Here is a 15,377-nt window from a genome sequence, read left to right on the forward strand (position 1 = left end):
CGCAGAAGATTACTTCCAACATGTAGTAAAATAGTTAATTCTGAATAATTTTTACTCCAATTATAATGGCAAAGGCATAAGGAAAGAAATATCTTTGGTTTGCCCCTTAATATCACAGAAATTTTTATCTTGATTAAAACAAAAATCTTTTGATTAAAAAATAAGGAAAAATCAGTACTGAAGTGTCCTTTATATTTTGAAATTCTTTATAGCATTAAAAATAATCTCTAATAAATTGTTTTATAAGAAAAGTCTATTAGTATTCCCTTTTAGTATGAGTTAATATCCCAAGACTGAATATTTTGACAAAACCCCAACATTTTTAATAAGCATTCATGTAACTTCAGAAACTATTATTAAGACAATAAACAAAAATCTAGCAGTATGAGTGAATTGCTATTTAAAATTTACATCACATATGTAAGGATCCATATGTATATGCATGCCTATACAATATGACACACAACTCTATTAAATCCATTTGGCTTATTTTAATTTTGCTACATGCAATTTTATGAGCACATAAGGAACCATAGGGAAAAATGAAATAGGTACAATATTTGGAGATCATCAACATCACTGTTTAAAGGGTCAACATGGCTAAAACATTTTTTTACCTTGTGCCTACCTTTCTGATAATGGGTTAATCTACTTAACTAAACTGGTCTCAGTCAACACTATGTTGTTGAGTCTGTAAGAATCAAATTGGAGGATAATAGGTATCTGAAAAGGCCAATGGAAAAAATAAAGTTAAGACTATGACTTGTTATCAATGAAGATTTTTATGGAAAAAGTAACGCGAAATTTATTGTTAAGACCAGAAAAGGAGCTATACTGATTATCTATCAAGAAAGAGACAATTTATGGGCAGTCTAGTACTAGATTTGAGGCTTAGCAATATTAGAAATAACAGAGAAAGGTCTCAAATATGTTTAATATAACCTCTAAGGAAGATTTTATGCAAAGACATAGATAAGAACTATGTATGTGATCAACATTAATGACAGTCATCTCCATACTAAGAAAGTCATGGATCCAAAATACTAAAATATCCATAAGTAAATTATTTAAGATATTTATGGAAATAAATATGGAAAATAAACATTGGGAGTTCTGTGGACAGAAAATAAAAATGTTTGTAAAAAAACTTATCCTCCATCATTGAATCAATACTGTATATTGATTTCAAGGCAGAGCAATGGGGGGTTAAGTGACATGCCCAGGGCCACACAGCTAGGAAGGTTCTGAGGCCATATTTAAATCTAGGACCTTCCATCTATAGGCCTGGCTCTCAATCCACTGAATCACCTAGTTGCCCCCCAGAAAATATAAATCTAATTTCAAAGTGAATGCTCAGGGAAATACAGGTGTAAAAATTTTTTTAAAAAGAAAGTTTTTTTAAAAGCATCTATATGACAAAATGAATGGAAAATACCTCTAGAAACAACAAAAAGACTTTCTTTCTTCTCCTTCTCAAAACGAGTGGTCATTTCTTCCTGGGAGGCTTCCTCATCTTCCCTATCTTCTTGAAGCCTTTTCATTCTTTCCATTAGGGCCTCTAGCTCACTTAGAGAATCCACAATCTATATTCAGACAGGATAGTTTTGAGAATTAGTACCATTAAAAAGAAACCAGTCTGGTATGTCTCATTATGCTCCCAAAGTACTTTTTTATGGTAGTAGTAATACCTGTTTTATTTATTATTATTGCCTATCAAAATTGTGTGCTTAATTCAAATTTTTAAGAGTATATTATTTTTGTTGTCTTGAATCCAAAAACAGAAAATAACTAATAAATGGAGAAACATTATTCCATTATGAATTTGGATTATATTACATTCTATATAAAAATATAGATGCCACAAATTTGCCACTTTCAAATAAGTCATAATACTAATAGTTGATGTTTACAAAGATAAACACATCTATTTATTATTTTAAACTTTCTATTTGATTATGTTGGTGTCATGTGGATTGGATTACTCTCCCAGACTCTAGCTAAAAGTCTCTATGATTCAGGAAAAAGCTAAAACATTTGAAATGTTTTTATGATTAGGAAAATATCTATTTATATTTTATTATGAAGACCAGAAAAGGTACAATTTAGACAAAGTGGTACTTAGATATTAAAAATGTATATGTCATCATAAAAACTGAGTTGAAAATGTTCATATGTAAGAATCTATTTGAAGAAGAAATATAAATAAGAAAATCATTTCACATGTTTGAGATTAATAAGCATAGAAAATATAAAAGAAACTAGAAATGGATTTGGAACACTGACCCCAAAGTTGCTGCTAAGGGATGCATTTTCTATGTTGTTGTCATTGGCGAGATCACAGACACAGAAGTTGTTGACAGATATTAATCTGAATCCATTGGAAGTATCTGGATCTCTCTCTGGATTAATACCACTACCAAAAACAAAGCTAGCCAAGGCATGATAATGTGCCAACAGGACCACAGCATGTACTAGTTCAGGCAGAGACCAATTATTCTCTCCAGTTTTGACAAGTTTCTGAAATTAAAAGAAAGATTGGGAGGAGAACAAACAAGACCATTTACAAATCAATATAAAAATTCTTCAATCACATTCATTATCTTTTATTCTGAAAACCTTAAAAAAAAGGGTGTTCATCAGTACATTAAAAATGTTGATTTCCTCCCAAACAAACACCTCACCATTATTTTAGGCCTTCTTTTTGTTAATGACTCTAGATGGAACTTTTACCTATGAAGTGCTTTTTTCATAAAAACCTCATTTTTAAGTATTTTGTGATTATTAAAACAGGTAAAAGTTATACAATTAAACAAGCAAGCAATGCATCAACAAGTATTATTAAGCACCTTCTATCTTCTAGGCACACTGCTAAGAGATTCAAAGTTAAAAATGAAATAGTAGCTTTTTAAAAAAAATAAATATAAACTTTTACCTTCCATTTTAGAATCAATACTTAGTACTGATTCCAAAGCAGGAGTGTTATGGCCTAGGCAGTAGGGGTTAAGTAACTTGCCAAGGTCAGACAGCTAGGAACTGTCTGAGGTCAGATCTAAACCCAGTACCTCCCATTTCTGGGTCTGGCTCTCTCAATTAGTGAGCCACCTTATTGTCCACATAGTAGCTCATATTCTAAAGAGGGAGATATTAAGTTTGTATTTGATCCTAGAAGTTATGGTAATGGGAACCACTAGAGTTTGTTTTTTTTTCACATAAAAATTTTAATCTTTATTAAAAAGGGGATTAAACAAAGCCAACAAAAAGCAAAGATCTTAGGTTCAATGTATTTACAATTTTGAATACATGGGCCCTAATATCTCACCTCTGATATTGGGGGAGTAAGGAACGAGAGAGGGATGGAGGGAGGGAGAAAAGAAGAGACAGACAGACAGACAGACAAACAGATATAACAAACACAAGGTAACCTTTGAGGTGGAATAACCATAAGTGTCTGTTTGCAAAAGATTCACTTGAGCTGGTCTTAAAAGGAAACTAGAAATCCCAAAAGGTAGAGGACTGCCAATGAAAACACATGGAGAAGGGAGATGAAGGGTCATGAGTAAGAAACAAGTAATACGTATCATAGATCACATAGAAGAGAGGAAGGATTGAGACTTTTAAGGCAGGAGAAAATAGGATAGGTTTAAATATCAGACAGAAGAATTTGTATTTTATCTTAGAGGTAATGGTAAAACTAGTTTGTTGAGTAGAAAGGTAACATGGTCAAGGCATGCCTTTTAGGAAAATCACTTGGGTAGCTGGGTGGCAGATTAATTTGGAGTAAGGACAGATCTGAGGCAAGAAAGCCAAATAAAAGGTTACTGAAATAGCACAAGTAAGAAACAACAAGGCCCAAAACTAGGGCTGTGTGAGTAGAGAGAAAGAGGGAAAATGTGAGAGATGCTGTGGACATAAAATGGTACTACACATAAACTGATGGGGATATGTGGAGAAAGGGAGAATGAGGAGTTCAATAAAGTACAAAGTTGTGATCCTGGGTGACTACAGAAATAAGGAAGTCTAAAAGATGGATGGACTTGCAGGGGAAATGATGGTCAGTTCTATTTGGCACAAGTTGAGTTTAAGGTGCCTAAGAGATATCCAGTTTGAAAGCCCAAAAAGCAATTGATGTTATTGGAAGGAAAATTAGGAAAGTAGAGGTTAGATACAGAGCAACAACATAGAAATGATCGATGAACCTGTGGGATATGATGAGATCACTGAGTAGAGAGTGTGTAGAGAAAAAAAAAAGAGGGCCCAGGAAAAAGCTCTGATGTACATCTACATTTAATTGGTATGACATGGATTAACTGAAGAAGAATGAGGAATCTTTAAATATGCCAGAAGAAAACCAAGAGAGAACAATGTCAGAGAAAACCCAGAACGGACAGATTAGTCAATAGTGTCAGATATTACAGAAAAGTCAAAAATGGCAAGGATCAACAAAAGTCCATTAGTTTTTGTTTTTTTCAGGAAAAAGGAGAGGAGAGTAATTAAAATATTTAGAAAATGGATAAAAGGTCTTGCTGGATAATCAGGAAAATTCTATGAAACTTAAAAAAACCAATTCATACTAATATTAAGTAGGAGGGCAACAAGATGGTATAGTGGATACAGTGTCAGGCCTGGAATTAGAACACACATCTTTATGAGTTCAAATCCAGTCTCAGACACTTATTAGCTCTGTGATTTTGGACAAATCATTTAACTCTGTTTGCCTCAGTTCTGGAAAATGAACTAGAGAAGGAAATGGCAAATCATTCCAGTATCTTTGCCAAAAATCCCCAGATAAGATCACAAAGAGTTAGAAATGACTGAAAAACTATTGAATGACAATAACAAAAAATAAGCTGTGCTACATGAATGTAATGGAGGATTACTAGAGTATAAAAATAATGAATAATAAATACAGAGAAGCGTGGAAAGATCTACATGAACTGATGTAGAATGAAGCAGAGCTAAGACAACAATATACATGATGACTAAAACGATATAAATGGAAAAAAAAACAAAGTGAGGGTTGCAAAATGATAAAGAACAAGCATTGTTTGAAAGAAATGACTGCCTTGCATCAATCTTTTATTTACTGGAAAAGGTTCTAATGGATTTCCATTACGTATACTACCTGTTCATGGTTTTAAATAGAAAAAGGGATGCCTGGTAACTCTGGACAGAGCACTTTCAGCTGAGTGATGAGATTGGAAACCAAGCTGCCGCCATGTGAGAAAAGATTGGGAAAAGAGAAGTAGAAGCACTGAATTGAGAGGACCTTTTCAAGGAGCTGAGCTGAGATGAGAAAGAGATACAGAATAACAGAAAGTGGAAATGGAAGAATCTAGTGAGGATTTTTTTAGGGATGGAAAGCCTGAAGTGTACTGATAGGCAGCAGGGAAGGAACCAAAAGATATAATAAGAATGAAGAACTACTTCTGATTACTTCCTAAGTAGAAGAAATACTCATTTAGGTAACAAAACTTGAGTTGGACTTATATTACTTTTTTCTTTATTAACCCATAATACCTTCCATTTTAGAATGGATACTTAGTATCAATCCAAAGCAGAAGATCAGAAAGAGCTAGACAATTGGGGTTAAGTGACTTGCCCAGGGTCACACAGCTACAAAATGTCTGAGGCCAGAATCGATCCCAGCACTTCCCAACTTTAGGCCTGGTGCTCTATCCACTGTGCTGCATCAAGATTCTGCATCTTGAAGAAGCAAAATCTCCTCTTCTCTAGCCAACCTCTAGCTAAGATGATGTAGAAACAATAGGGATGGAACCCAGATCAGATGACCTGGATGAATGACAGATAACTCTGAGTCTTAGACAAGCACTGCATTACTCAAAGACCAACATATATTCATCCCAGATCATGGGTAGGAATTGAGCCTGTGATTTTATTGGAATAGCAACTCCCTGAGATGGAAACTCCTATTGCTAAGGTAGGTTGTCAGCTTCTTCACAGTATCTTATTAATATCGTGATGCCATACTACCCCACTCCCAGTGCACATTATGGTTAGTTTATAAGGCTAAGTAGTTGAACATAAAAATGCTACTAAAAAGATTCAGATAATTAGATTTTCAAGGTAGTAATTATTGTCTCAAAAAAAAAGACTTTTCTTGCAGATGGATTGAAAAAAAAAGCAAAGATTTTTCTGGTTCATAAAAAGAGCTTTCCTGGATTAAGGCCTTCAGTGGAAATAGTAAAATTATACATTTTAATTTGAATGCTCCAGTTAATCTTCCTAGAGGAATTTTTTACTTTATCATGAAGCATTCACATAACAATTGGTAAATCCCTTTATACTTTTGAGAAGTTTCTGCCAATTAAAAGAAATAGATTATAGAATTTTAGAGCTGGTAGAATACTTAAAAACCAGTTAGGCTAACCTATTTACTTTATAAATGAGATCATGGAGTCTCAGACAACAGTGATAAAAATGAGACTAAAACCCAGAATTCCTAGCCCCTGGATGATTGCTTCCATCACTACATATACTGCCTCAAACGATGAATCAAAATTCCTCAAAATAAATCACCTAAATATTAGCACAAAACAAATCTTTACATTTCAGGTAAAAAGAATAGTTTCATATAAAAGATATTTTTTTCCAATTTATCCTCTCAATATAAAAATATTCAATATTTTTGACAGTTCTCAAATTCTAACCAATTGCACAAACATTCAAATTGAAATATTGAATATTAGTTAAACTGAAAAATCAAATATTAGTTAAAAAGAATGTTTCCAAAATAGTAAATCTAGTTAGAAATAAGTGGTACCTGAATGTGATCTTTTGTGATTAGCCAGGGTCGGTGTGCTAGCAGTTTATTTATTTCATTGAGATTTTTCAGTCTTTGAGGGACATATTCCAAACCATTCAACCACTCTGCAATGCCTCCAGTCTTTAGAAACTCATCCACATGCATGTTTATTAGGTAAGAACACTGGTGTCTAGCTGCAGCCTTAAATGGGAAAAAAGTAGAGAATAACAGCTGAGGGAAAAAAGTGTATATTTTCCTTTTTATTACCTTTAGGAAGTAATCATCCCATGGCTATATATAATGTCTCCATTGAAAGTTAAAAGATCTCAATAACTTTATTCTCTCCTCCATACTGATCATCCAATTTGTACTTTCAGCTATTTCTATACCTATTTCATCTCCCTTACTACAAATTCTTAGAAGTCAAGAAATACATATTCACCTCTCTCAATGCTTTATACTATAAGTGTTCAATAATTTTGGTTAAATCAAGCAATGTAGAATAAGGTAATGTTTGTAGACTATTATCCTTTTTCCCCTACAAGGTACTTATTTTCTTAAAATGTTCACTCTATAACAGTGATGGCTAATCTATGGCATGGGTGCCAAAGATGGCACACAGAGTGCTCTCTATGGGCATTTGGTTTCTCTCTCCCCCTCTCCCCGAGAGTTCTGTACTAGAAAGGCACAGGGACTTGAACAGAGGTGTTCCCCTCCCCCTCTCCACCACACTGATGACATTTTTTTCACATCTTCTACCCCTTTGCCCAACAGCTAATGGGAGCACACAGGGAGTACAGTGGACAGCTCACAGACAGCAGAGGGGGAGGGGAGCAGAGCACTCAGGCCACTCCCCTCCCCTCTCTACATTCACTGAGGACATTCCTCACTTCACCCACCCCTCCTCTCAGCAGGCCAAAGAGCCCTTTCTCCTCCTCCTATATGGGAGTGAGGCCCAGCACTCCATCTCTCAAAATTTTGCCATCACTGTTCTATAATAACCCACTCCTAGTTAATAGGTGGGTAGAAACACAAAGCAGGTAGATGCTCAAGTGAATGGTTACAACATAAAATCAGTGATTGTCTCATTCAAAGATGATTATCAATTGATCCCTGCTTCCATATAATACAAGAAAAAATACATATCCATTTTCCTTGTGATGAGTATTAATTTTCAAATATAAGCATGTTAAAAATTTTATTCAATTGTAGTCCATCAATTTAAAAATTAGGAAAAGAAAGATGGACACCTTTCATTTTTATTTTATAATTACTTTTTGGGGGTTTCTAACTTTGGGATTGTATTTATAATCCTGATTACAGCAGCCACAAATGTAGTTCCTTCATTAGTTACCTACTAGGAGCTATCTTTCCCTCTATGAAGTGGAAATTGCTACCGATAGATTGCTAGTTCCTTGCAAGGTAGAATTGAGAACTCATCTTTCTATATGGCTACTTCTTATATAACTTAATGTATCTGCTTTTATTCTTTCTATTGTTTTTCTTCTTTGTCTCCAAATCATTATGACTATGTTTTACTTTTTGTTGTGTCAAAAAAATAACATGAGCTAAAATTGAAATCCTACTAAATTTTATTTTGTATCAAGATACTGGTTACAGTTCAGATCAGTTTTACCAACTGGTAGAGCCCTGGAAAGATAAACAGGTCAACTTTGTGACAAATATAATCTTTACCTCCTGGCATTTCCTCCCAGCCTAATTACTCCTCTCTCACACATAGATTATCTCAATGACTTCTTTAGCACCAGTGCAAAATTCTGAAAATACCTTCATTTTTCTCCAAATCACAATTTTCTCCCAATCTATATTAACTTAATTTATAAATCTACACATTGGTGATAAAAACAATTTCTTTAAAAGTACTCTATTCAGATTTCTCACTAATTCAGAAAGAAATTTCCCTTAAAAACTACAAATTACTTTTTTATGTATGTAAAAAGATTCCTTACAGATACTTAAAGCAAATAATCTTATCAGAATAGAACAAGACTTACTTGGCAAAAAAAATTGTCATTAAAAAGATTAAATGTTTTATAAATTAAATTTAAAAATTTCAGATTGTTTTAAGTATGGCTTACATGATCTACTATATCAGTTCTGAACATTTCCATAAATATTTAACTGGCAATACTAAAAATAACTATGGAATGCCAATTTACTTGATAAAACAGTATTCCTTTTTAAAAAATTTTAAACTCTTACCTTCTTAGAATCAATACTAAATATCTGTTCCAAGGCAGACAAGAGGTAACAGTTAGACAAATAGGATTAACTGACTTGCCCAGGATCATCCAGCCTAGGAAGTGTCTGGTTTGAACCCACAACCACCTATCTCTCAATTCATTGAGCTAACTAGTTGCCCCTCCCAACACTTTTCTTTTGCAAGAACAAAAAAGGATAGTGAGGGGAAAATATGTTAATCATAATTTTGTTTTGTTTTTTAAAGCTTCAGTTTCAGATCATGAACACATACCATTATAGCAATGTAGTGTCTGTATGGTAAAGGAAGGGGACCATCCATCCGCAGCATATAAAATTGGCTGCGCAAAAAAGACTCTAGGTACTGAGCATGTAAACTCATGACCTGAGTAATGTTGTCCAGGCGCCCAGATGTAGAGTATTCTTCCACAAGGAGGTTAGTACGTTCATCTACTGTATTTGCTTGGACAACCTAGGAGCCAAAAAAGTAACAAAGAAAAAAAAACGGTTATTAAAAAATAAATATATCCTTTATTAAGCCAAGCAAGGTACAAAGTTGTTCATACTTTGAATGTAAAAATAAAAAAGAAAAGTTATTCTTATTTTTTGGATGGTGTGTCATTATTGTAAAAGAATGTTCATATAAAACCAAAACCCCAAATTAAAAACACAAAAGTGAAAAACAGTTTGCTTTGAACTGCATTCTGACTATAACAGTTCTTTCTCTAGAGGTAGATACAGAATTCTTAGTTGTCCTGGACCACTGTATTGCTGAGAATAGCTAAATCTTTCATAGCTGATCATCATGCAATATTGCTGTTTCTGAGCATAGTGTTCTTCTAGTTCTGCTTATTGTTCTTTTGGTTCTGCTTATTTCACTCTGCATCAGTTCCATATAGGTCTTTCAAGCTCTTTCTGAAATCATCCTGCTGATCATTTCTTATAGCATAATAGTATTCTATCACCATCATATACCATGATCTGGAACTATACATTTCTAAGGAAGGTGCTTATGTTCAATTAAAGGAGACAACATATAAATATATAAATATACAAAAAACATACAAAATAAATATATAATACAAATTAATGAGAGGGAGGGAGTCAGATAAGATTTCATCAAAAAGGCAGTGTTTGCACTGATTTTCTTCAATGAGCACAAATTATTGGGACTATAATTCAAATTTGGGCAAATAATAAATTAAGAAATTAATGTAAAGAAGGTATGAATTAAGAGGAAATGTAAATTGCAACAATATAAATAAGAATTTTCATTTTTAAAAATTTGTAAGCATTGGTCAATTTGTCCATTTTCTTCTAGTTGAATAAAAAAACCAACAAGATGATCAATGACAGTGATACCACTACTACGTCTGTATCCCAAAGAGCTAAAAAATAATGGGAAAGGATCTGTTTTATACAAAAATATTTACAGTTGCTCTCTTTGTGGTATAAAATTGGAAACTAAAGGGATGTCCCTCAATTACAGGCTGGCTCAACAAATTGTGGTATATGTGGTGATGAAATACTATTGTGCTGTAAGGAAAGATGAACAGAATGATTTCAGAAAGAGCTAGAAAGACCTACGTGAACTGATGCAGAGTGAAGTAAGCAGAACCAGGAAAGCATTATGCACAGTAATAGCAATATTGTGGAATGATCAAATGGGATAGAATTTGCTACTAATAGCAATAAAATGATCCAGAACATGTCCCCTTAGGGACTTATGAAAAAGAATGCTATCCACCTCCAGAGAAAGAACTGTTGGAGTAGGAATGCAGATGGAAGCATATGATTTATCATTTATTTATTTGGGTATAAGTTTTAGGGTTTTATATAATTATTCACTTATAAAAACGAATAATACGGAAACATGTTTTGCATAATAATACATGTATAAGTCAGATGGATTGCATGTCTGCTCCAAGAGGGGAGAGGGAAGAAGGGAGGGAGACAATTTGGATTATATAACTTCAGAAAACTCTTTGTGGAAATGTATTATTAAAACTAAAACATTTAAAATTTAAGATAAAAAGATTAATAATAAGTATATAAACCAATTATACTAACAAGTTCCTCTTTTTGAATAAGAAACTATTTAATTGTTTTATCCATTGCCTCCCCCATCCCCACATATAGATATTATTAGTAAAAAATATATTCCAAAGGAGGGAAATATGAATGTTGTATAGGCAGACAACTCCAAACCACAGAAGAGGGTTAACACTCAAATGTAAACTAAAAGAACAGTGTTAAAGTTAAAAGTGTTAAAGTTTTGACTGGTATCAACTATACTGACTAGGCCATGCCACTTAAAATTCTCTGGGCCTTAGTTTCCCCTAATGTTAAAAAAATAAAAGTGGTATGTTTCAAATAGTAGTATCCTCAACTCATAAAATTGCTGTATTAAATCAGGTTAAAATGAAATTTTATTAAATACATATATATGTATGTATAAATACATTTATATATACCCCACATATATATGTATATATGATATGTATGTAATCAGAGAACTAAATGTGTGTTGTTATGATCCAACTTCTTGAAGATCTATAGCCTAAGATGCAACATTAATTCTTCATTTACTTGGCCAACCTCAATTACCCAAAACATAGTCAAGAGTGAAAAAGTAAGCAATAAATGCCTTAAAGCAACCAAACTGCAGGTTGGGTTGCTGTTATAGATGATATTGATCTTCCTATATGTTATTGATGATAGATAGCTGATTATAGACTTGAGCTGTTAGGGTCACTTGGTGATAGACGATGTATAAAGCTGCTGGATGCAGTATAATCCAACACCTATTTATTAAATTTGTTAGGAGAGGCAGGGAAAGGAAAAGGAGTTAAAGATGAAATAGGAAAACTCTTAATCTAAATCTAAGATTTACTAAATTTATCACACCAAACATGATCCACAAGGATTTTCTTCTTGTTCACCAAAGGCCAACCTTCTTAAACTATTCTACCATTTCCTACCTAACACCCAAATCTATCTATCTATCCTTATCCTAATATATAAACTTCAATATTATCAACCTCCTTAAAATATAGAACAAAAGTAATAAGTTGTCTTCTCTAACTGATACAGAGATCAAAATGTCTCCTATGACTCTTCTCAGCTTTGAGTCAGAACTTCTGCTGATTTAGTGAGAGCAAAATAGCGCCCTCTAGTTGGTAGCTGCACTCCTTTTCAGGAGAATAGCTCTAACAGCAAAACAAAAACTCTTCCCACCTTCACAGATGTTCTTGTAAGGTTTCCAAGTTTCTAACTGATGTTAACCAGAAAAAATTCAGAAACCACCTCTCCAGACAGTCAATTACCAGAGAGTGTCCAGAATCCTCTCACTCTCTTCCCAACATGCAAATCTTTCTTAAAGTGACCACTGTGATTTTTCATGTAAAGATAAATTAAAAGTATTAGGCATGTTTATCTTAAATGAGGGAAGATTTTGGGTAGCATGATAGCTAGTTTCAAATATTATTTGTTTTCAGTTGTTTTTCAGTTTTGTTCAACTCTTTGTGACCCCATTTCAGATCTTCTTGGCAAAGACACTAGAGTATTTTGCCAATTATTTCTTCAGTTTATTTTACAGATGCGGAAACAGAGGCAAACAGATTTAGGTGTGCCCAAGGTCATATAAATATAGTTAGTGTCTGATGTCAGATTTGAACTTGGGTCTTCCTGAATCCAGGCCCAGCACTCTATCCATTGACTCACCCTCTGACCTTCAAATATTATAGTGTCATGTATTAGAGACATTGGATTTGTTCACCTTGACCCCCAGAGGAAAAAAATAGGGGGAAATAGGAAGAAGTTGCAGAGAGACTATTTCAAGGAAATCTTCCTAATAATTAGAACTATGCAAAAGTGGAGTAGGCCAATTTGAGAGTAGTGGATTCTCCCTTATTACAGATTTTCAGAAGAAAATTATTGACTAAAGGTCAGGAATCTATTGGAGAGAATTTTATTCAGTCATGGACTGGAATAGATTACCTCTGATGTTCTTTACAATTCAGGCCTTCTTTGCCTAATTAAGTTTTTTTTTTTCTTGGCTTAAACAAATGTTTTCACAAGAATTTTATTCAAAATTTAACAATTTAAATAAGTTTGTCTTTGTAGAATATTTTGTAATTTGCAAAGCACTTTTACAAACATTTCAATTGTTTCTAACCAAAATCCTATCACCTAAATACTGTAGTCTCTTAGGGTTAGGGCAGGAAGGACTGTCACGTCTATTGCACTGGTCTATAGGAGGGGCACTATTACTTTTCATTGTGCTCAAAGGGGAAAATGCCTAATTAAGTTTTAATAAGTTTATATTGTTTCTCTGAAGAGATAAAAAGTAACAAAATATAAAGTTTAAGCATCTTTTAAAAGCTGGGGTAAGAGGGAAACATGGAGATTGTAGAAGTAGATCTACAGATTAAGAAAGAAATGATTCCTCAAAATTGGAGTGTGAAGAAAAAAAAATTTTTAACTAAGTAGCCTTAAGAACTTTCTAAAAAATGGTAAACTGAGATGATTTAGCAAAGGAGCTGAATGTTTCACATAAGATATTAACAGTGTTCAAACAGTAGAAAGAATCTTAATAAAATTTTGCATTAATTTTGGTGTTCTGGTTTGGTTTGGCTTGGTGGTCTGGTTTGGTTAAGATCATGAAGTTGGGTAACCTAGTCAGAATTATTAAAAATGTAGGTTTGTTGCCTAAAGAAGCATCTCTAAATCAAGAAAATTAGCTTTAGTAGAACACTATTCTCTAAGGATGCTATATAAATAAAAGGATTTATCATAATGAAACATTAAAGGGTTAATCTTCCAAATAGTATTTAGAATCAGGGAAAAATAGACAGTAGGAGAATCTTCCTTATATGCCACAAAAATCTAAATCAAAAATCTTTCTTTTTGGCAACAAAAGTTATAACTATTTTACAATACTTAAAAATTTGCTCTATATACAATGGAAATTCAAATACTAACTAATATATGTTTAGTAAGCTTTAAGAAATCTTATTTGTGAAATGCCACTCCCCCACCCCCGCAAAAAAAAGGACATAAAATTTTACTTCAATTAGTAAGCTTCCATATGGTTTGGGTACATTTACCTCTAACAAAAAGGAATAAAACATTATTTCAAAGATTATATAAAAGTAATGAATCTTAGGAGGTTAGCAAACAAACTCCAAAATAATTACAGCTATCTAAAGGGAAGATCAAATCTGATTTTATTCAATAATATTAAAATCACAGTATTTGAGAGTTAAGAGTATACTACTCCTATCTATACTAGTAAGGAATTACTACTATAACATTTTTGACAAATGCTTACATCCAGACTCTGCTTGGATGGGAGGAACCCATCACTTCTCAAGACAACCCATTTCACTTCTGAATAGCTTAAATTGTTATTGAGTTTTTAATGAAATCATCAAATCAAGTTAAACCTTTTTGCATTTTTCAATGAATAATTCTGGTTCTGTCTTCGGAGGTCAAACAGAACAAGACTAATTTCTTCTATTTGACAGCCCTTCAAATATATGAATTTAAAACAATAACTAGTTCTCTTATGGCAACATTTTTGTCAGCAAGAAAAGGACATACACACATAGCCATAGCCTTTAGAGCGTGGGTTCTCAACCTTTCTCTATTTGGGGACAACTTTAATTTACACAGACATATAAATATATATGTATGCACATATGTAATTAAAAAACCAGAATAGGGGTGTGTTGGTGAAGACCCTGAATGTTTCATGGAAAGAAATTAGTTACAAAACTGCTCTCCTCTCAATTAATTAGGCCAGTTTTCAAAATCAATCATAACAACAACATAAAGTTTCAAAAGTCCTTTACTTAGATTATCTTATTTGAGTGTCTTAAAACAGTGAGGTAGATATTATACAAGTATTACTTATCCACATTTTTCAGATGAAGAATTCATTTATCTGATATATTTATCTTAGAGACAAGCACTATTTAAATAGATTAAAAAGAGAAAAGGTACATTGCAAAGAGTAAACATTTAATACCATTACTGTCTAATTTTTCCAGATCCAGAAAAAGGTAGCAAATAGATTCCATGATATGCCATCCAAGTGACTAAAAACTAATCAGATAAGATATAATACTGGCAAGGTAACATTCCTTCCTTATTTCATGTTCTTTAAAAGACTGATAAAGAAATGAATAACTGATTGTTCCATTTTTAAAAATCTCTTCAAATTCAGAATCTCATAATTCTAGAAAATTGGCCATTTAAAATGAAAGCAAATCTATCAAATTATCCATGCATTTTAATACATTTAAGGTGTCCTTTTCAGAAAAATTACCTATGAAATTGCTGATGTAATAATAGCAATAATAATACTCTAATAGCTAGCATTTTTTAAGTA

The 15,377-nt window shown here is 33.0% G+C and overlaps 1 protein-coding gene across 2 annotated transcripts in view; it reads right to left on the minus strand.

Annotated features, from left to right (window-relative positions):
* SESN3 (sestrin 3) overlaps window positions 1–15,377 on the minus strand; it is an 84,493-nt gene that overhangs the window by 14,625 nt on the left and 54,491 nt on the right. The window contains exons 3-6 of one of the 2 annotated variants that reach the window (XM_044668381.1): window positions 9,258–9,455; window positions 6,782–6,964; window positions 2,284–2,517; window positions 1,436–1,583 (exon numbers count right to left, since the gene is read on the minus strand). In XM_044668381.1, the coding sequence (XP_044524316.1) occupies window positions 1,436–1,583; window positions 2,284–2,517; window positions 6,782–6,964; window positions 9,258–9,455 (763 nt within the window). Of the gene's footprint in view, window positions 1–1,407; window positions 1,584–2,283; window positions 2,518–6,781; window positions 6,965–9,257; window positions 9,456–15,377 lie in introns of both variants that reach the window. The other variant, XM_044668379.1, reaches the window with a different exon arrangement.

Source organism: Gracilinanus agilis, chromosome 3 (assembly GCF_016433145.1).
Source record: "Gracilinanus agilis isolate LMUSP501 chromosome 3, AgileGrace, whole genome shotgun sequence".
Taxonomy (NCBI): Eukaryota; Metazoa; Chordata; class Mammalia; order Didelphimorphia; family Didelphidae; genus Gracilinanus; species Gracilinanus agilis.